Below are 19,381 nucleotides of genomic sequence, written 5' to 3'. Positions count from 1 at the left end.
AGCAGACACACACAGCTGTGCTCCTGGAGAACTTCCCTAAAATGCACTCCGCCCTGGTGCAAATGCTGAGCCAGAGACAGAGACTCAATCTTTATCTTAATCACCAGCTTCCTTGCTTTTCTCCTGAACAACAGACACACAAGTTTTAGCATCAGGTGCCAAAATTTTTACAATGAGGGACACCCACACCCACGCACACTCACTCACATAGTATGACAGTAGATAAAAAATGTCCATGTGGCTTTCCTTGCCTGCATGCAAGTGTCACGCACTCACATACAACAGGGAGAATCCTGAGATGATTGTTCCAGTCGTTCCCTACATGCACCGTGCCAAGTAGGGTCTAATGGAGGAAATGGATCACATGGACAGATTCCCTTCCTTAGCAGCAAAGTCAGGAGCAGCATAGTGCAGCCAAGAAGCCTTACTTGAATGGTGGCAAAGGATGGACTCGTCCCCGTGTATATCTCATGTCATTCACCTTTGAGGAATTCCAGATTCCAAAAGGAAAGTGAGGGAAACACCCTGTTCTTGTTCAAATTCAGTAAATCAGACACCAACTCATGCTGTGTAGCAGACAGAGGGGGAACTACATCAACTGTCAACTCCCTGCAGTGTTTGCAATAATGGCTCTCAAAATCCAAGCTTGTTCTCTTTCACAAGCTTGGCAGCAAACTGTGGGGACACGGTGACACACAGCCTACCAGCAGACTCAAACCACAATGTTTTTATAAATTTAAGGATCAAACTGCAACAGCCTCAGATAAATGTTCCAGAAAGGAGGATCCCCAAAAAAGCATTTCTGAAAAACTAGTTTAAATACAGTGTGGGATGACTAAACTGGGGATACAATTGAAATCCTACAGTGTAGGCGTGTGTAAATGCCTTACTGACTGCCATACACAAATTCTTATCTATTGTTGTGGTAAAAGGGGCTCCCTGAGAGCGTGGCAAGCAGTAACAGTCACACCAATGTGACAACAATCTAGGAATAGACTTTCAAGGAGGGGGGAAAAAAGACAAATTTGATGTGATAGTAAGGAATTCATTAAAGACAAAAACTGACCATGTTACTGATAAAAAAAGACGGTGATTAGCTTTGGTTACACTTCTAAAAGGACTTGCATCCATTACAGATCAACAGGGAAAGTTAGAGGTTAACCATGAAGCAATTTAGCAAGCTGGACAAATAAGATGGAATTAAAATATGAATTTTAAAGCAGTTGGTCAAAGCCTTGTTTAACTCAAAACGCTGGGAGCATCGTGACTGTATCAACTCAATTATTCAATACAGTAGTTTGGCCTGATGGGCCATAAACATATCGCTTATCAATGACACTGTTCTATAAAACATATAAGCCAACAAAAACAATGAGAACAATAACAAAAAACATGACCAGAGTTTTAGCCACTGATTCCTGATCTCCTTAAGATTCAAACTCTTGGTTATACCAACTGCTCTTCTGTTTTACCAAAGGGAAAAAACACATGCAAACTACAAGACCACAGAGCAGACCGAGTGAAAGTGGACTAAGACTGGTATGCAATGTTAGGTCTAAATGCACTCAAGCCTCAGACACATAAATCAAGTGTGGTCACAACCAAACATACGTTTAGTTACAATGAACGCACCAGTCTAATTATTGACTTGGCATCAGTGATCATCATTGTGTGAGCAGTAACGCTGTTCGCTCTCTGTCATTTGAACCCCAATGCCTCCCTGCCCTCATACACACACACACTGTTGTCCTTATCCTTTCTCTCTAGTGAAGGACAGACAGAGGATGTGTCTATGATCAGGAAAGACTCACATTTCCTCTCTGAGGTTTCACATTCCTGGGATTCCGTCTGAAGACCACTGAGCTCATTTAAAACCATTCCCCATATGGAGGGGTAAAAAAAAAAAAAAAACAGAGCAAGCAAATAGGAAAGATGGCTGAGTAGGTCTTTTAGCTGCAGTAGTTGATTTCTTTTTGCAGTGTCAATCTAAACTTTAGGAAAATGACCCCGTTGTGCACTTAAAATACATTGTGCTGAACAACAAAAAAAAAATTAATTGACATGATGTAACCAAAAACCATACCATTACACAACACCTGTCATTAATCTAGGCTGAGTTATACTACACTGTTGTTAGTTTCAATAGTGGTCAATCACCAAACTAGGTAAAAACATCTCACAGAATTGGAAAGCCATAGGCTCTATAGTGAATCAGATTCACCATTTGATGTGGTTACCGTCATAATTTGCAGGGCTGAAAAGTTGCAGATCTGGTTCTTGGAGTCATTCATCCCCACAGATTGTCCCTAAAACACTACGACTTCCATCTTCTTCCAAGTAACAGAAAAACCAGAAAACACTCACATATACATAACCAAGAGAATGACTTCAAGGGACAGCGTATAAAATCAAGTTGTTTTTCCTTCACTGTCCTTAATCAAAGAGCCAGAGTTGAAAACATTAAGGCTGCATCAAGGCCATTGAGGATATCATCAGTGCCACATAACGTTTTCATTAAAAATACATTAAAAACAACATTTTGACTTGAGAAATGTGAGCACACACAGACAGACACACACAGGTTGTCTCTCCCCCCTGAATTTTGATTGTTGTAATGATGGCACGAATAAACAGGTGTTAAAAAAAATAACCACGCGTAAGTAGGCTGAAAAACTACCGAGATCGATGCCACACTTATCTATTTAAATCTGAGCCAACTTTTGTGCAAAAGAAGCCCACCTAAAGTGAAAACCAACCAAAGGCAACAATAGCCAGCATGATTAATAACCTTCAACACACTGAGTTACAAGAGGTTCGGCTAATTTGTGCTAACGAGGGACGTTCATTGGCTGCCCTTCAGTGCTCGGTATGTGAGCGCTGCTTATGTTCACCTCAAATTAAATCGCTTTCACGACATAAAAAGATATTTTAAAATGTGGTATACGACGAAGTGTAAGGGTTTATTCGAGTCGCCGGAGACCCGTTGAACCAGGAGCAGATGTTAACCTGGCCGGCTAGCAGGCTAACTTGCTAACATTTGGAGCCGCGCAGGAGGGGTTTAAATTCGCCTACCTGTCAACCGCAGCTTCACTGGGCCATTTCTCCTCACTCCTTGGTTAGACATTCCCCTCGGCGTCCCAGCTTGATGAAAATTCACAAAAAGTCTCTAATTCATATGTCAGCGTCTGATTTTTTTTTTCCTTTTTTCTTTTTCAAAAGGGCATCTCCCAAAACAATCCCTCTGCTAGCTTGGGGTTAGCTTGTAGTATCACCATAGCAAATCAGGCAGACTGATGCAACATAATGGGATCATAATGATATCGCTGGAGTTAAACTCTCGCCTTGATCTCCTTCCTTCCCCCGCAAAAAATGGAAAATAGCTACGTTTCCAAATGCCGTTCATGCCGCAGGCCACGGGTTCAGATACAAATCAGGTGAACGGTTTCCCCTCCATCCGGACAGGCGCCTCTGGCCGGGCAGCTCAGACTGAAGTTAGTGGGGATGGTGGAAGCTGCTCCTATACAGAGACAGCGGCACGGCACACAACTTCCGCTGACATTCAAAATAAAAGACCCACGAAGCAACGCGTCCGTGAAGTTAAACGCGCACAGGAGGTCATTTGTTATTATTGGTAATAGTAATAGTCGTAGAAAAAGTAGAAGAAATGGTATTTAAATCTAATGATTCCCATCGTTGTGCTATTATGTTGAGTTTATAACGTGGCCATAACGTTTACTCTCGGGCTACTCTGTTGCAGTCTCCAGTGTTACACACCAATAATCCATAATAAATACATGCGAATGAAACATTAATAACTTTACCTGACCGGAGAGACACGAAGGAATTATATTATTTTGAAAGGAGCATCGTCCATTTCCGATCTTAATTTGGACAGTTTCATGCAGATTATTTGGACGTGAACAAGGTGAACTATTCATGTAAATGCTGCAGTGATCTCAAGTTTTAGTGTACTTGCATCGAAAATAACAATAATACAAATAATAATAATAATAAACATGGGATTATAACTAATAGCTCATTCCAATCATTTAATCAGTTCTTGCCAATGAAAATACAGAAAAGCTTAATTTTAGAGGTTTGTTTCAAGTCCTCTACTGTGCCACTGGTAGACTTTAGGCAGCCACCATGGGCCAAGAACAAGGAGGAAAAAAGAGGGTAAACTTAACTAATGAACGAATGGGGGTAGATAAATAGACGTCTGAGGACAGTGACCTCAAGTGTCTGGGTTTGGCTGTCAAAGTCAATAGATACATAAAAACGCTCACGTGTACCTTAAACATAGGAGGGTCATTCTGATCTTTGGACTCACAAGAAAAGCGGTTAGGCAGTGTCCCCTAGTGGTGACAAGGACCCACAATCACCTCTCAGTCCCTGTTGCCTATGGTTTGTTCCCACAACACAGAGCAATTCATCAAATGAAGACAAGTATGGTTCTCATGCTTATATCTGAAAGCAACCACCCAAAAATAAATAAAATAAAATATCCACTGTATGCACGAATAAAATTTATTTACAAATATTTTTCAAAAAGAACATATTTTGTCTTTGTACTGTTATGTACAAGGATGAAATGTCTAAAACAATTACAAAAATATAAAACAATGTCAGAATTTTCCCTTTTTTGCGTATGTTACAAAGAACAAACTGAATGTGTTAAAATTGGAAAGTGCTTTGGTCTTTGGAAATCTGGAAGTTATAGCAGTCTGCTGTGGCCTCAGGAACCACACTCTGATCATCTTCATTCTGAAAGAAAGCAGAGATGGGGTGAGAGACATTAAGGGATGAACTAAATATTGGTATGTGACATTCTCTGGACAGTTTTTATCCGTTAAAGAATCTGATGATTGATCCATATAAAAGATTGAACCTTCAAAGGTAAAATAATGTATTCTTTTAAAAGCTTTTGGCCAGTGATTTGGCCAGGCAATAAGCACACATTCATCAAAAATCTAAGTGAAATTTGTAAATACATCGTAGGTAGTCATGCAGAAACCAGCCAAGAATCCGCAAAATTTACCTCCTCAGAGAAAAATCTGTCTATAATGTTGAGAGAGGATTTGTAGACAGCTTCGTTGTCGTGGGACTGCAGAGCTTCAATCTTGTCCAAACCCCCCAACTCCTCAACCATTAGGCACAGTTTCTCAATCTCACCAGTTTTTTGTGCCATCTGTGGGGGAAGGCAAAAAAGTCTGTAAGAAGAGTTTTCTCACACATTAGATGATCCTTTGTCCTGCTAGAATCCATTTTAATCTGTGACTCTCAAGAGCCTGAACTATTTAATCTCTAACATGAGATTAAATTCATCAGATATACACATTCTGTAATCTCAAAAATCCACAGCTATTCCAAAATTCCTCTGCACAGTCTCTAAAATTTGCAGAGCTGAATCCTTAGGTCAGGCAAGTTATAGGTGAAATAAATAAATAAACAAATCCATCACACATGAAAAAAAAAATTAATAACTGCAGCCAAGAAAGTGCTAACCACCACTACAAACCAAAGAAAGCAATATGACTGAAAAAGACACTTGGTTTCTGATGAAATACCTGTAAAATATTGGAGATTGCATCCAGGATGACCAGGACGATTTTGCTGTCTTTGGCTGTCAGCAGATTGAGCAGAGGCCCCAGCACATTGCAATGGATGAGATAAGCCACTTGCTCTACAGTTCCACCACTGGTATAATTAGTGACAGCCCACACTGCCTCCCTCTGGGCCTTGTAGTCACCCTAAACAAAAAAATAATATGATATTTTAGGATGGCAAACAGTATAGAAGCAAACTAAACATGGTGGGTATATACTAAATAAGCCAAACTATCAATGAAATCATGATACACCTCAGAAAATTCTTATGTTCATACAATGAACAGAAGAATGAGAAACTATGATTAGCCTACAGCAGGTCAAACATGAGATCATACTTTATTACAGAGCAGTAAATTTGATAACTAGTTAGTAAATCGCTTGAATGTAAATAATGGTACTTGCTGTCAAGTCAAATATTTAAGATATTAGGAATGCTGTTGTTATTCTGACTGACCTGACTCTGGTGTCAAGAGTAGAACTGAAGCCCTGAAGTCTCTCTAAGACTATTGATTTCTGAATGAAGGTAATATGGATGGGTAAAACGCAGTGGACAACTGTCCCTACGGTGATAAATAAAATATGACTAGTCCTATTACCATCTAATAAGTCTAATGTAATATTTTCTGTCAGGTTTGGGGTCTGACCTGTTGGAGGATCTCAACTAGGATGGGCATCAATCCTGCATTGATAACCTCCTGAATCTGGGTGTCCTTGCCAGCTGTGATGTTGGACACAGTCCAGGCTGCTTCTTTCTGGATGTTGAGCTTTTGGTGACGCAACAAATCAGGTAACATGGCCAGGGCGCCGGCATTCAAAACACACTGGGTCTGCTCATCTGTTCCAGTCACGATGTTGCCAAGTGAGCGCAGGGCTGGTGTCTAGGATGAAAAGGAAAGCTGCCACATGTTTGGTTCACATCTGAATGCACACATGAGAAAGTGTTGCAAGCAGCACAGGATTGAACAAAATCTTGACAAGACTAAATTCAAATTAGGGATTAAAATATCATGTAAAATTCAATTATGACAACAGATTTTTAAAACTATGAACTTCAGAGCAAGTAGATTTTTTTTCAACTGTATGATAAGAGTGAATTGCACAGGATTGTAATTTTAAACACACTGGGTGGATATAAAGGTGGAGGTTTGAGTTGACTCTGAAGAAATGTCTTCAAAGATATTTTTAGTATAAATAATAAGTAATACTGGAACTGGTGGAACAGGCTAGCACAGTAAGGCACATTGACTTTCCTCCAACTATTTTCATGGCAGCAGACATTGAATTAGGCAATAGTTGCTTCAGATCAAGTAATTACATTTCTTTGACATTCCTTTGAATTTAAAACTGCTGTGCTTAATGAATAAGAGCAGGGTAGACTTTAACAAAGGCTATACCACATACCACAATAGCAAGCTCTCCAGAGGCAACAAGCTGTACCAGGCGTGGTACCAGGCCAGCCTGCACCACCACTTCAATCCTTTCATTGGCGCCATCTGTAAGATAGGACACAGCCCAACAGGTGTCAGCCAGGACCTCCTTGTCGTCATGGTGCAGGAGGCGTACCAGGGCTGGAAGGAGCTGCTGCACCGCTGTCAAAGGAGGGGCTGGGTTCTTGTTCCGGCACAGGTTGGACAACGTCCATGTGGCATTACGTAGGTAACCAGACTGGTAAAGTGGGTCAAGAGAACATCATTATGATCATTAAGTGTCATTATATGTCATTACTGTAACATACAGAATACCACAGTAATGAAAGAGTCATCTACCAACAGAACAACAACAAAATTTTACAATAGGTGACATCAAGCAATTTATGGATTGTGGATACCATATGAAAATGGAATTTGGACAAAAACCTAACACCACATACCATGGCAACTAACCCTGTCAGTGCTAAAATGTCTCAGATAAAGTGACATTTCCTTTTGTGTGATCCATCGTATAACAAATTTGCCAAACAATAGAAAGGTAATCAATCCAAGCAAAAACCATAATATAATACAATGTACTATTATTGGATTAAAGATGATACCTGGCAATATGGAATATCTAGTTGGATATTACATTGTCCTTTCTTTATTAATACCAAATTTGGCATTTCAGAATTAGAAATATGTTCACTCTTTTGGAACAATTTAGAGAGTTTGATAATGTGATCAGAACAGCAGTGTATAGTTCTAAATAAATGTGCAGCTGCAATCGAAACAAACCAAAGACTGCTGACCCTGCAGTCACAACTGCTGTTGTGCTCAATATGTCAGAACTGTACATAGATAGAACACATACGGTCTAAACAATACACCAGTAGTCCTAAAAAAAAAAAGCACATTTCAAACCCATCCAATAATGCAATCAGGTTTATGTAAGAAAACTCACAGGAAACCCAGACAGGTCAGGGACTGCCAGAAGGGCCAGAAGGGGCTCAAGTCCACCATGTTTGATTACTAAGTCTCTGTGGTTGGATCCATCACCTGGGTTTTAAGAAAAGACTTTTTCAGTAATTTCGAGTCAAAAGTAGCTTCATGGAACAGGAAAAAAAAAAAAAAAAAAAAAAAAAAAAAAAAAAAAAAAAAAAGAGTACACTGAAATTAAATGTTTCACGTCATGAAAATTACTAAAGGTTGCATCATGTGGTTACCATTACAGCATGAATCATTTGTTAGGCCATTTCAAAGAATGCCCATAAGAGACTTCTGCACATCATCATTTTGGTGTAGGAATCACTCTTGGACAATAAATGAGCATGTCAACAACACAGTTATCGGCGCACAATTATGTAGTTACTGATAAATTTCTGCAGCCAGTGAAGACCAAGAACTTCCCCCAAAAAAAGACAGATGCATAATTGAACAAAGATCTCCATATTACAAAAAGCAGTAAAGCAGTTATGGTGCAACAGAAGTAAAAATAAATATGTAAACCTCCAGTACCTGCGATGTTACCCAGGGCCCATATGGCCTGCTCGCTTATGTGGGGATGAGGTGATGCCACCAGACTGATGAAGGCTGGGATGGCCCCTCCTTCAACAACAGCTGCTGTCTGATCTGATGTACCTGAGGCGATGTTCGTTAGAGCCCAAGCTGCCTCAAATTGGATGGGTGGATATTCAGATAATGCCAGAAAACTAACAAACTTTGGGATTAGGCTGGCAGCAATAATGCTGTCAATTGGTGGGTGCTTCTCTCTGGAGAGGAGCTTTCTGTACAGCATGGGGAAAAACAGAGTTTGGAAGATTAATCCAGGGACGCTGACTTCGAGAAACGTGAAAGGACGCTTATAGCATTGTTAAATGTCATTGAAGGCGGCGGCAAGACAAGAAGCATTTAACAGCTTTGGGAGTGCACTATTAGATTTTCTACTCTTCAGGTACCAGACACAAATTTTGCCCAAAGCAATTTGTCTGAAACCTAAGAGAATTGATCAAATGATGGAAAGAAAAACGTTTCTTGCTATTTGAGTAAGAGGAGTAATATAAAATGAAAAACATTGATACTCTTCAGATTAGTATTACTCAAATAATTTTACCTTGCTGCCTGAGTGGCCTGCAGCTGATGATCAAGGCTCTGGCTGCTTACACCTGCGACAATCTCCTCCACAGACCAGTGTTGTGGAGGCTATGGAAACAGACACAGCAGAGGACAACAACAGTTAAAACGTGTTCTGGAGCATGTTCGGAAGAGATTTAGATTGAGGCTTGATCAGGGCAGGTCAGCTTGTGATTACTGTTCACGCAATGCATATTCAAAACTTGGTGAGAAATTCACTAATGATTCTAATGTCAACCAGGAAGTACTTTAAAACGTAGGGCAATAACCTTCACACTGTTATCATGGGGTATACACTTGCACTTGCTCTGGGTTTCACATTAACCTTGAACATTGAATGCAAACACGGCAGTGTTTTATTTGATCACCTGTTAAAATTTAACTAGACTGGACTTATTCTGTTCAGGTCGTGTCAGGTGCTGACATGGATGTGAATGTTCATAGCCCTATGAACCAATACTTCTGACAGGACTGGCAGGTCCTGTTCATCGTACCCGCCAAATCCAATGAGTGTGTGTTGGCTGCAGGCAACCTGTGCGTTGGGGTCTTTCTCTTGCAGAGGAGACGTCGGCTCGTCCAGGAGAGTCTGAACATTCCTCCTCTTCAGGATCTGATCATCTTTTTTCGCTTTTCGCAGCTCCACGTTGACTTCCGCTCTTCTGCGCCTAAGCTCCTGAAAAAGTCACCAATGAAAGATTTTCTTTGTGTGTTCATCACAGTATTATTGACGATCACCGGCAGCAGGTTTAATGCTGTCGTTGTTGGTGTTGGGTCCCGTCGGCTCTTACATTGGTGTCCCTGCCTTTGTTTTTGAACTGGGTGAGGCGAGCTCCGGCTCCGCTGTCGCTGCCAGCTGACATTCCTGACCGTTGAGCAAGACAAACGGTTTCCTTCCCGGTTATTTACTCGCTCCCTGTGGAAAGATGGGGATGTAACATCCAAAACTCAAACAATTTCCCTCACTAGCGTTAGCCGGGTTAGCAAACGGGCGGAGAATTGGCCGGAAAGTGAGCGTCCGTTAGTGTTAAAGCTGAGCCGGTTATCTAACACCATGTGGCCCAGAACACACGGAGCGTGTCCAGTAAACCTACACCCGGAAACCCGGCTGAAATTCAGAGGAGCAACACCTTAATGAATCCCGCTTATAAACAAAGGCGTCTATGTGAAAATTTAGAGTGATAATACATTTCTTTATATGCCGATTTAGACAGTGAGCACGTGCTATCGGCTTACCGTACAGATTTGTCCTCGGCCAGTTTTCTCCTAACATAGGCGTGACGTCATGTTCAAACCGCCTTGTTTTCTTTCCGTCGTCTGATTGGCCCGTTAGCCCGTAGGCCCCGCCCCGTCACCGAGCGTTCGAGGGGAAAAAAATCATCGAACAACAAAACCGTTGTCAAAGGCAACCGGTGTCAATATCGCGAGATAAAACTATTATCGTCTCCCATGGTGTATAATTGATTCAACTACTTTAGATTTAGGTTGAAGGCACCAAGGCGCGGCGCTATGGCTGTTTTTTTGAATAATTGATAAAGGGTATTTCTCACAGTCAGTGGCGTACTGACCCAGTGGCCTAATGGATAAGGCATCAGCCTCCGGAGCTGGGGATTGTGGGTTCGAGTCCCATCTGGGTCGTGTTTAGCTTCCTTTTCCTGGAGCACAACCCCGAGCATGGTCATCCATCACACATCGCCATCATTTTATCCGAGCTGATATGCTGTAGCTACAAAATGAATACATCGAAATCAAATATAGGCTGTGGCCTAATTTAAAATGTCTGCAACAGAAAAGCACAAATTACAGTCAGTCCTCCATAAGACACTGAGGACATTTTTGGTATGTTATGATATCCCTGATCTATTTTGGAGCTTATCTTGATATCCATCTGACATTATGTCAAAGCAGCAAACAGGATAACGACCTCACAATGCTAAAGAGAAAACTCGCACCGTTCCCACAGTGAGTCCCTTTCAACAGAACTGACTCAGTTTGGGAATCTGTCTGCCTCAGCTGTTTGTGTACAGAGGAAAGAAATGGGAGAAGGAGCAGAAATGGCCGGGGTGTGAATTCAATGCGAAAGACATATTCATTTTAAAAAGCACAAGAAAAAACATATGCATCGTTGCAGCATCTCACTGGAGTCCGAAGCTCCTCAGCCTGCAGTGGACAGCATCTTCTTAGAAGGTCTGGTTCGGCCAATAGAGGGCAGGGGAGATTCGCTCACTTAGATTAGCCTTCAACTAACCTCAGTATCATGACTGGCACAAGGTGAGATCCCCCAACATTTAGGGCATAGAAAAGTTTACGTCCTGTCTGGAAAAGCTAGAGCTGCAGCTCAGAATGTATGTGTTATGTCGCTGGACCTTAAAACAACCATTGCTATAGTACCAAGTCCTCCTGGCTGTGCTCCCTGCCATGGGCAGCTCAGGCAAAGCATTGTTGTCTCATCCCATCCCCTCTTCACAGAAGTGCCATAAGAGTCAGTGGTAGGATCCCTCCTTGATGCTATGCAGATAAGACTAAATAACACTTGTCAATCCCAGCCGACAATTTAGTCAACATCCTCTCCTCAGATTAGGTGGATGGATGAATAAATGGCACCTTATCAAAAACAATTGCACAATAATGATAAACATTAATATGACTGATAATGCAAAGGTCTGATGAATACTACAGACAAGGCACTTCCTGCACCTCACATTTGTTGAACATTTTGCAAGAAGAACCATTGCTAAACTACCGTACCAACAGCCACTAGAAAATTTAAATCTTCGACAAAACAAACTCTGCACTCCACAACATTAGCAGCCTGAACTCGTGCACAGCGAAAACCTTACAGATTGATGCAGGCACTTACCTGTTGTGGAATCAACTCATATGGCCCTCTGGCAGTAGACTAGATAAATAGACCACTAGAAAATAGCAAAAAAAAAAAAAAATTAGTAGTGGAAATCAGTTTTCGTCTGCCCATAAAGCGCAGAAAGACATAGGCTGTTAAGATTATTATTTTTCAGTACGATGCAAGTTATACCTATACTCAGCTCTTTATTCCCATGTTCTTATAATGCCTAACCCAGAACAGCAACCGAAAACAAGAGACACAATAATTATAATTTGACTTTGTTTTGTTCTACTTTAGTTTCTGCACTGACAAGACAAACGCAATGTTGTACTGTACTTCATCACTGGGAACACTAGAGGGACGTTTGGTCTCACGGATTTAAATACTTTCAGGTGAACAGCCACACCAAACGAGTCAGGATTAACTTTATCAACTTTAACTTTAACTACAACAGTGATTTCTATCATTAATTAAAATCTCCCACTGAGTGCAGCAGTAAAATAACAATACACCAGATTTTATTTTATTTTATTTTATTTTTTTTTGACAAGAGCTTTTGTTGTTTTTACATTAAATTCTAGTAGGCAAAGAGCAGAAAAAAATCCAAACAGAGCCACATTTCTCCTCTTAAATTATAAACAACCATTTATGAATGAAAGAGGGCCTCATGTCTAAGTGTTTATTTCTCGGTTTGGGACATCCCACCACCTCCCTCTCCCTCTCATTTCACAGAGGGCTGTATAAAAACCCCAGGACTCCCAGCCTGCCAGCAGATCTTATAGTGCGTCCTTCCTGATCAGCCACTATGTCAGGGATTACTCTGTTTCTGCTGCTGCTGGCCTTTCCCCTGCACAACACTCAGGAGCGAGCTGTCAACGGTGAGTGGGGCCTCCGTTTTTGTCATTAGATGTGAGCGGGATGAGTTTTTATATTTAGAACAGGGCATATTTTCTTACACCTACACTATCACTGCAGCTTAGTGTTTTCTTCACCGCAGGAGTTAATTCTCTTAAGCTTTGGAGCAAAATAAAGGCAATATAGAAAGGACAGCTCAGATTGGTGCAAATGAATACAATTTACCGTGAGGAAACTAAATAATAATAATATATCATGCAAAGTGAGAGTTGATATCATCTTGTGATTTTGAGACTGTGTGGGGTTTTTGATTTCATAAATAGGTTCGTTTCCAATCAAGTCATTTGGTTTATTGTATTATTACCAACTGGTACATTTATAAGGAAGCTCAATATTCCACCAAAACAAGCCAAATAGTTTGCTGTTTGTTGAGTGCAGATGTTTTGTCTGCTTCCACCTCAGAGCTGTACGGCCTGACAGAGAAGGGCCAGGGCGGCCCCGCGGACCCGGCATCGAGCAACCAGAGCCGGCTGCTGGTCAAAGAGCCCTCCCTGCCCATCAACGAGCTCCTGGAGAAGGGCAGCAGCAAGTTCAGCCTCCATCCTCAGTCCTCCTCCGTGTGGCCCAAACACAGCGACCTGGGCCCCCTGCCCCGCCACCCCGCTCCCCACAACAAGAGCAAGAAGGGCCCGAAGAGCGACCGCCTGCTGGAGCACAACAGCGAGAAACACCGCGGCGAGGCGGCCGGTCTGCTGCCCAAAGCCCCGCTGACCGGACCGTTCAGCAACCGCTCCGTGCTGCGGAGCCACCAGGACCCGCAGACCAGCATCGGTCCTCCCCAGCAGGCCGAGGCGGATCTGCACCCCAACTCCAACTCCAGACCCCGGGGCCCGCCCCCCCCACAGCAGCAGCCCCAGCCCTCCCCGCGGAGGGAGCCCCTCACCCGGCGGCTGGACCCCGAGGAGAACCGGCCGGGGAAGTCCGGCCTCTATCAGCCGGGCGTCGGTGCGGTGACCCGGAACAGCAGCCGCCCGCCGGTCGTCTTCAACCGGCGCTCCTCCAGCCTGCTCTACCAATTCGACATCTTGAGGCGAGGTAGAAAAGATGAGCTGTATCCTGACCTTGACCTTTATGTCGATCATAAAATGAATCACACATTTATCCATCCGGCTCGATAGTAATAACCAGTGCGATCTGAATTCAGGAGGAGACAATCATGAATGAAAAAACGCTGCATTTGTTCTTAACATTTAGTGATGAACAACGCAGCATATTCCCTGATTGCCTCGTCGCATGTTTGAGCCGTTTGGAGTAAAAATTGCATGCAAACTGAATTTCACATGAGTGCTGAGAAAAGTAGAAACTTTCCCAAATACTTTTGAACAGAAAGAAATCCTTTGTTATAAGTCATCCCTTGTCTCAGCCTACCCACGTTTCCTGTCACTGTCTCCTGGCTATGAAAGGCAAAAAAAAAAAAAAAACAACCAATCAAATAAAAAACTATCCTCACCACAAATCATAAAAAAAAGACACTCGTTATTTTTTGGAAATCAACCAACGAGTAGGTTAAGCCCATATAACAAACACATAGAGTTCAGAGAGTTCACACACTAAGTGAAAGAGTTATAATGACAGTGACGGTTTTTCCTTGTCCACGTTCCCTGCCACTAATTATAACCCCCTGCCTCAAATCTGGCTGTCAGCATATCGCTTTGTGTGTGGGCGGCTGCCATGATTAGAAGCAACTAAGACCGTTCAGATATTGTCCTTAAGATGGAAAATGCAGGGCCGATGCGACCCCGTCACGTTTATACAATGTCCTCCAGTCCCCTGGTGAGGAATTTGATGCCTGGGCTTTGTAATGCCAACCTTATCCCTTTCTAATGGCGCTGGAATGGAAGTCTGGCTGTGGCTTAAGCAGTTCCTATCTTTCTTTTCTTCTCATCCCTCTATCCTGATCTCTGTTTGTCCTCTCCTCTGCAGAGTCTGACTTCACACACGATGCCTTCTGTATGAGCGAGTGCAGGAAGGAGAAGGAGGAGAGAGAGTATTTCTGCTACAGTGAGTTTGGTATGTATCCAAGGAGAGACAAAGATGGACTTGTGAGGATGTAGAGGCTGCAGCTTCATTTTCACCTCACCCCGAAATCACAGAGCAGTGATTTTATATTCTGTCATGTCTCCTCAAACAGCCGTCAATGGGATAGTGCACGACATCGAGGTGTTGCGTAAAGGAATACGGCTCATTACACTGATGGTAAGCAGCGATGGCTTCTACAAAATGAGCCGTCTGTACGTGACCCCAGACAGCTTCTTCTTCAAAGTTCGCCTTCTGGTCGTGGATACATACAAGTGCAGCAAGCCCTGCCCTGATATCAAACTCGGTGAGTGCAACACCACAAAAGCCCAATAAAATCTGCCTTCAAGTTAAGGTTGGCAGTTTGAACCAAATAAAACTGTCTAAAGCAAAGTTTGAGGTAATAAAATGGCTGATAATAGTTACTTACTATCCTTTGCAACAAAAACATCCTAATATATCCTTTAATTGATATGAAAAATTCTTTTGGCAGTTAATTTCTCTGGTTCTGCTCTTCAAAATCAGATGTAAGATGAAAGTCGAATATTGCGGGTGGTGCAGATTCTGATACCTCATATTTTTCCCAGCATTCATACATTTAGAAGTCTCTAAACGTTCCTGAGATCAGCATAAGCAGCAGCAACGGCTTGTTTGGTGGAAACACAGAAATTGTTTGACTATGCACATTCCTGCTCCCAGGTAGTCTAACGTTGCCTCTGCTTGTTCCTCAGGGACCAGATACATTGTAATGGGTCAGATTTATCACCGGAGGCGTCACCTTCCCAGTGACCTTCTGAACCTGGTGAGCGGTAAACTGAAGCCTGGAGATGGGCTCTTGCGAAGCAACAACTATGTCAAACGGTTCAATAAACGGAGACACCAGAAAGCCCTGGAGGCCACCCGTTCCAGGTGTAGGTGAACAAAAGATAAGACAATTACGTCCTTCTGCAGAGAAAGAGAGACGCTGCATCTAATTTGAACTGGTTTTAACTAACTGCTCAGTGTTGTTCGAGAGAGAGGACATTTCTTTTCTTTTCTTTTCTTTTTTTTTTTGCCAAAGTCGTGGATTTATTTTCATATGGACTGCCACAGTGTACCATAATGTAACTAAATTAGTTTATAGAATGGGCATCTTTTCTCGTTTTGCTTTATGTGCACTTCTTGGTTTTATTCATATGTGTTTAACACACTAATATTTATCCTGAGGAAAAAAAACAAAAAAAAAAACTGTGTCATATCAAATCCAGTCTATTTAGCCCCACAATAATCCAAACACAAAGATGACCACACATGTTAGGTCACTGAAATACTCTGGTTATATGAGACAATTTTGCTAAACAAAAGTTGGCCTTTCTATCACATTGGCTTTCCAATAGCAGTCCTAATTACAGTCGCTCAGTACAGGTAGGAACGGATCTCATACAAATCCAACGGCCCTTTGCCGGTTAAGTGATGCGAATGCAAAATGTTGTATTGCACTGAATAGTATTGTTTTGTATCACCCAGTCCATGTTGTCCATGTGGTCTGTTATTGGTACGCAGGAAATGCACTCTTATTTTTACAAGGTCCGAAGGGAGGGAATGAACGGCCTGAAAAAGCAGCAGCAAACCCCAGTGGAGGAGGAGGAACAGCAGAGGGGGGGGGGGGGGGGCTCGACGGCACAGGACCTTCCCTTGTTACGAGGACGGCTTACTTTTCTAACTTTAATAATGTGTCCTTGATGAAATGTCCACGATGACATGGGACTGGGACATCAAACAGGTTCATACTGAATAGGGTGGTGGTGGTTGGGGGGGGGGGGGTTGTAGGGACTTAGCCATAAGTCTGCTCACAGGAATCTGATCCTCCCCACACCTGGACACATGACTTGGAAAAGTGCCTCCGTCGCCCAGCTCCTCTCTGTGATCGCTCTTGCTTTCTTACTTACACACAAACAAGCACTCCTGGGGCTGGGCTGGGCTGGGCTGGGCTGGGGTGGGGGGGTGATGACGGAATAAATACAGTTAAGTCAAATGACACGCAGGGGATGGAGGCAGGATGCATGGTGTTGGGCCTGTAGCTTCTTATTTAACCCCCCCGGCTCGAAGGTAGAACAACCCCGAGCTCATGCTTGTAATGAAAGGGCAAAGATTTGCACTGAATGCTTAAATTGCTTTATACAAACCGAATAAAAAGGCATATTTGTTTTGTACTCGACGACCCTGTGGGGAATTTATTTGTCTTTAAACTAACCCTCCTGTCACACACGTCTGACTGAAACATTGATCCTAATTGTGGTTCCAAATGATTGCATGATGAGGAGTATCTAAAGTATGACACGCTAATTAAATTTTAACAGCCATGGGTCTGTCTGGGCTCCACTTGGGAACTTGGACATTGAGGCGTGCACGGCTGACCCCCCCCCCCCCCACAAAGTCAGTTCCCAGGCTCGATGAAGCCTCTATCTGTGATCAGCGCTGGAGGGAACAGATGCAGGCGGGCAGGAAACAGGAGCCTGCGCTACATCTTGGCTACCATCGCAGTGGGAGGACATTCCTCGTTGCAGAAGATGTAAAGGAGCAGGAGGGGAGAGAGGAAAGGGGGAGGTGGGAACATCTCCAAGTTGTTTCCTGTGTGACAGCCCCCAAGCCACAAGAGGGGAGTGAAAGAAAGAGACAGGGGTGGTAGACTGAAACCACTTTGGGTTTTTGGTCATCTGTGGTGCTTGAACACTCCATGTGATTCCCTGGATCTGTTTAGCATTTGGGGAGTTATCGGCGGGAGGTGGGGAACGAGGGTGTGAGAGGAAGGTGACATTTTGAAAGGTCAAATTTAGAGGGGGCTCAGTGTGTCATGCTGGTCATTTGATCACAGGGAGAGTTTGTATGGGGGTGTTGACCTTGTTGTTCAGTGCTAATGAGCAACCTGAAAAGCAGGTAATAGAAGGGCATTGGAGCTACACACTGGGGGGCTGCGGGTAAATGATTCTCCGTTTCCTTCATTCACTCTGCATCATACTGATAATTCAGTTGTTGTTCCAGTGTGAATTTCTATAATAAATTAAACCATTAAAGCACAGTAAATCCTACTCAACGCTTACATGATGGTGTTCAGTCTTGGTCGTGGAGCGACCCAAGGTTCTCTCCTGGGCCCTGTTCTGTTTGCCGTATGTGATAATAAATTCAATATTTTAAGTATTTCTAATGTGTTTGCCTTTTTTTAATAGAGTTTACAGGAAATGGACATGAATGGACGCTTGATTTCATTCCATTCATTCATTTCAGTTGTAACGCCCTCTTCTCCATTTTTAACCAGGTCACCTGAAAGGTCATGGCTTCTCATTAAATTCAGTGTCCTGGATTTTTGGGGTAACTTTTATGGCTCTGCACGCCCATTACTTCAGTCTTCACACAGCAATTCGGACAGAATTACACACAGATGGTTAATATTTCATGAGTGATGAAGAGGGACACAAGCCGAGGTCGCAAATTTGTTTTAACTTCACCTCTCACTCTTGAAGGATACATCATAGTTAAATACATTTTTCTCACAATGTGGCTATGCAAGAATTGACATTGACACCTGGAAAACCTGGATGTATCACACGGTGAGGTGAACAAGAGCAGAGCCAACCAAACAACGGAAGACTCTTTTCAAAATTGGTGTCAAAAACATTACTTTATTATCTAGGATGAAATGTCCTATCAAGTACAAAAGAGAATCTCTTCAGATTTGCCACAATCTGTTAAAAACATAGAGTACTTTTTATCTGCAGTTTCATTGCTTCAACATTACTCAAAAAACTGAGAACTTTTCATTGATATGAATAAATAATACAAGAAATGCCATGTCAATATAGAAGTTATGCTGAACTGGTTGGTTTCTTACAAAAAAAGGGGGGGGGGGGGGGGGGGAAACCTCTTTACAAGATTAACTGTGTCACTCTACCCCCATTCAAAAGTCTTTATGCTCACAATATGCAGCGCTTTTAATATAAAGGGTAATTTCACTTAAATGTAGAGTTCACTTCAATTAAAAAGAAAAAAAATAGACAGTTAAAATATACAGGCGGGCTTAATTGCTGGTTCCAAGAGTGAAAAATAAAAGTTTCTACTGCTCTAAAAATCTTTCATTTCTACATATTTGGACAGCAATAATATACAGTTGAGATTTTTTACAAACAGTGGATGAAACACACCATTATCAAGTTACAAAGAGACAAAAGTTGTGTGGAAAAACAAACACAGAAAAGACGACAGATGCTACATTATCTCTCAACTCTTATACACAGGGGAAAAAAAAAACAAAAAAACTTTAATGACTGAAAACTGAAACATCTGCTTAATTTGAAATTTTCGCCACATCAACTTAGAGACAACTGTAAGACTGCTCCCCTCCTACAAAATGATAATCACACATTACAAAAATGCTCCCAAATATGTTAAAAATGCAGCTATAAAATTTTCATACAAAC

General features: G+C 42.3%; 3 protein-coding genes and 1 non-coding gene across 5 annotated transcripts in view; 2 read left to right on the top strand and 2 right to left on the bottom strand.

Annotated features, from left to right (window-relative positions):
• Positions 1-3,497, bottom strand: part of LOC115044607 (E3 ubiquitin-protein ligase SMURF2-like) — a 54,106-nt gene extending 50,609 nt beyond the window's left edge. For both annotated transcript variants that reach the window (XM_029503767.1, XM_029503842.1), the window contains exon 1: positions 3,073-3,497. In XM_029503767.1, the coding sequence (XP_029359627.1) occupies positions 3,073-3,124 (52 nt within the window). In that variant the 5' untranslated portion in view covers positions 3,125-3,497. The remainder of the gene's footprint in view (positions 1-3,072) is intronic.
• Positions 3,498-4,513: 1,016 nt separating this feature from the next.
• LOC115041361 (importin subunit alpha-1) lies at positions 4,514-10,438 on the bottom strand. Its single transcript, XM_029498765.1, has 11 exons — positions 10,388-10,438; positions 9,943-10,067; positions 9,687-9,827; positions 9,135-9,223; positions 8,540-8,808; positions 7,986-8,080; positions 7,011-7,274; positions 6,254-6,487; positions 5,568-5,750; positions 5,039-5,188; positions 4,514-4,764 (listed from the first exon to the last, which is right to left on the bottom strand). The coding sequence occupies exons 2-11, from the start codon at positions 10,012-10,014 to the stop codon at positions 4,675-4,677; spliced, it is 1,587 nt and encodes a 528-aa protein (XP_029354625.1). The 5' UTR covers positions 10,015-10,067; positions 10,388-10,438; the 3' UTR covers positions 4,514-4,674.
• Positions 10,439-10,716: 278 nt separating this feature from the next.
• On the top strand, positions 10,717-10,789 carry trnar-ccg (transfer RNA arginine (anticodon CCG)). The gene has a single exon. It is a non-coding gene; the product is annotated as a tRNA-Arg (tRNA).
• A 1,994-nt stretch (positions 10,790-12,783) lies between these two features.
• On the top strand, positions 12,784-16,232 carry LOC115048600 (uncharacterized). Its single transcript, XM_029510206.1, has 5 exons — positions 12,784-12,874; positions 13,314-13,946; positions 14,835-14,921; positions 15,043-15,234; positions 15,659-16,232. Exons 1-5 carry the CDS (start codon positions 12,802-12,804, stop codon positions 15,844-15,846), a joined length of 1,173 nt encoding a protein of 390 aa, XP_029366066.1. The 5' UTR covers positions 12,784-12,801; the 3' UTR covers positions 15,847-16,232.
• The last annotated feature ends 3,149 nt before the right edge of the window (positions 16,233-19,381 follow it).

The sequence above is a fragment of the Echeneis naucrates genome, chromosome 1 (assembly GCF_900963305.1).
Source record: "Echeneis naucrates chromosome 1, fEcheNa1.1, whole genome shotgun sequence".
NCBI lineage: Eukaryota > Metazoa > Chordata > Actinopteri > Carangiformes > Echeneidae > Echeneis > Echeneis naucrates.
This window is presented reverse-complemented; position numbering and strand designations above follow the sequence as displayed.

Coding starts and splice junctions, on each gene's coding strand:
- LOC115048600 (XM_029510206.1), top strand. CDS start 12,802: ATGTCAGGGATTACTCTGTTTCTGCTGCTGCTGGCCTTTCCCCTGCAC. Junction 12,875..13,313: donor TCAGGAGCGAGCTGTCAACG/GTGAGTGGGGCC, acceptor CTTCCACCTCAG/AGCTGTACGGCCTGACAGAG. Junction 14,922..15,042: donor TTTCTGCTACAGTGAGTTTG/GTATGTATCCAA, acceptor CTCCTCAAACAG/CCGTCAATGGGATAGTGCAC.
- LOC115041361 (XM_029498765.1), bottom strand. CDS start 10,014: ATGTCAGCTGGCAGCGACAGCGGAGCCGGAGCTCGCCTCACCCAGTTC. Junction 9,224..9,686: donor AGAAAGACCCCAACGCACAG/GTTGCCTGCAGC, acceptor CTGTTTCCATAG/CCTCCACAACACTGGTCTGT. Junction 8,081..8,539: donor GGCCCTGGGTAACATCGCAG/GTACTGGAGGTT, acceptor CTTAAAACCCAG/GTGATGGATCCAACCACAGA.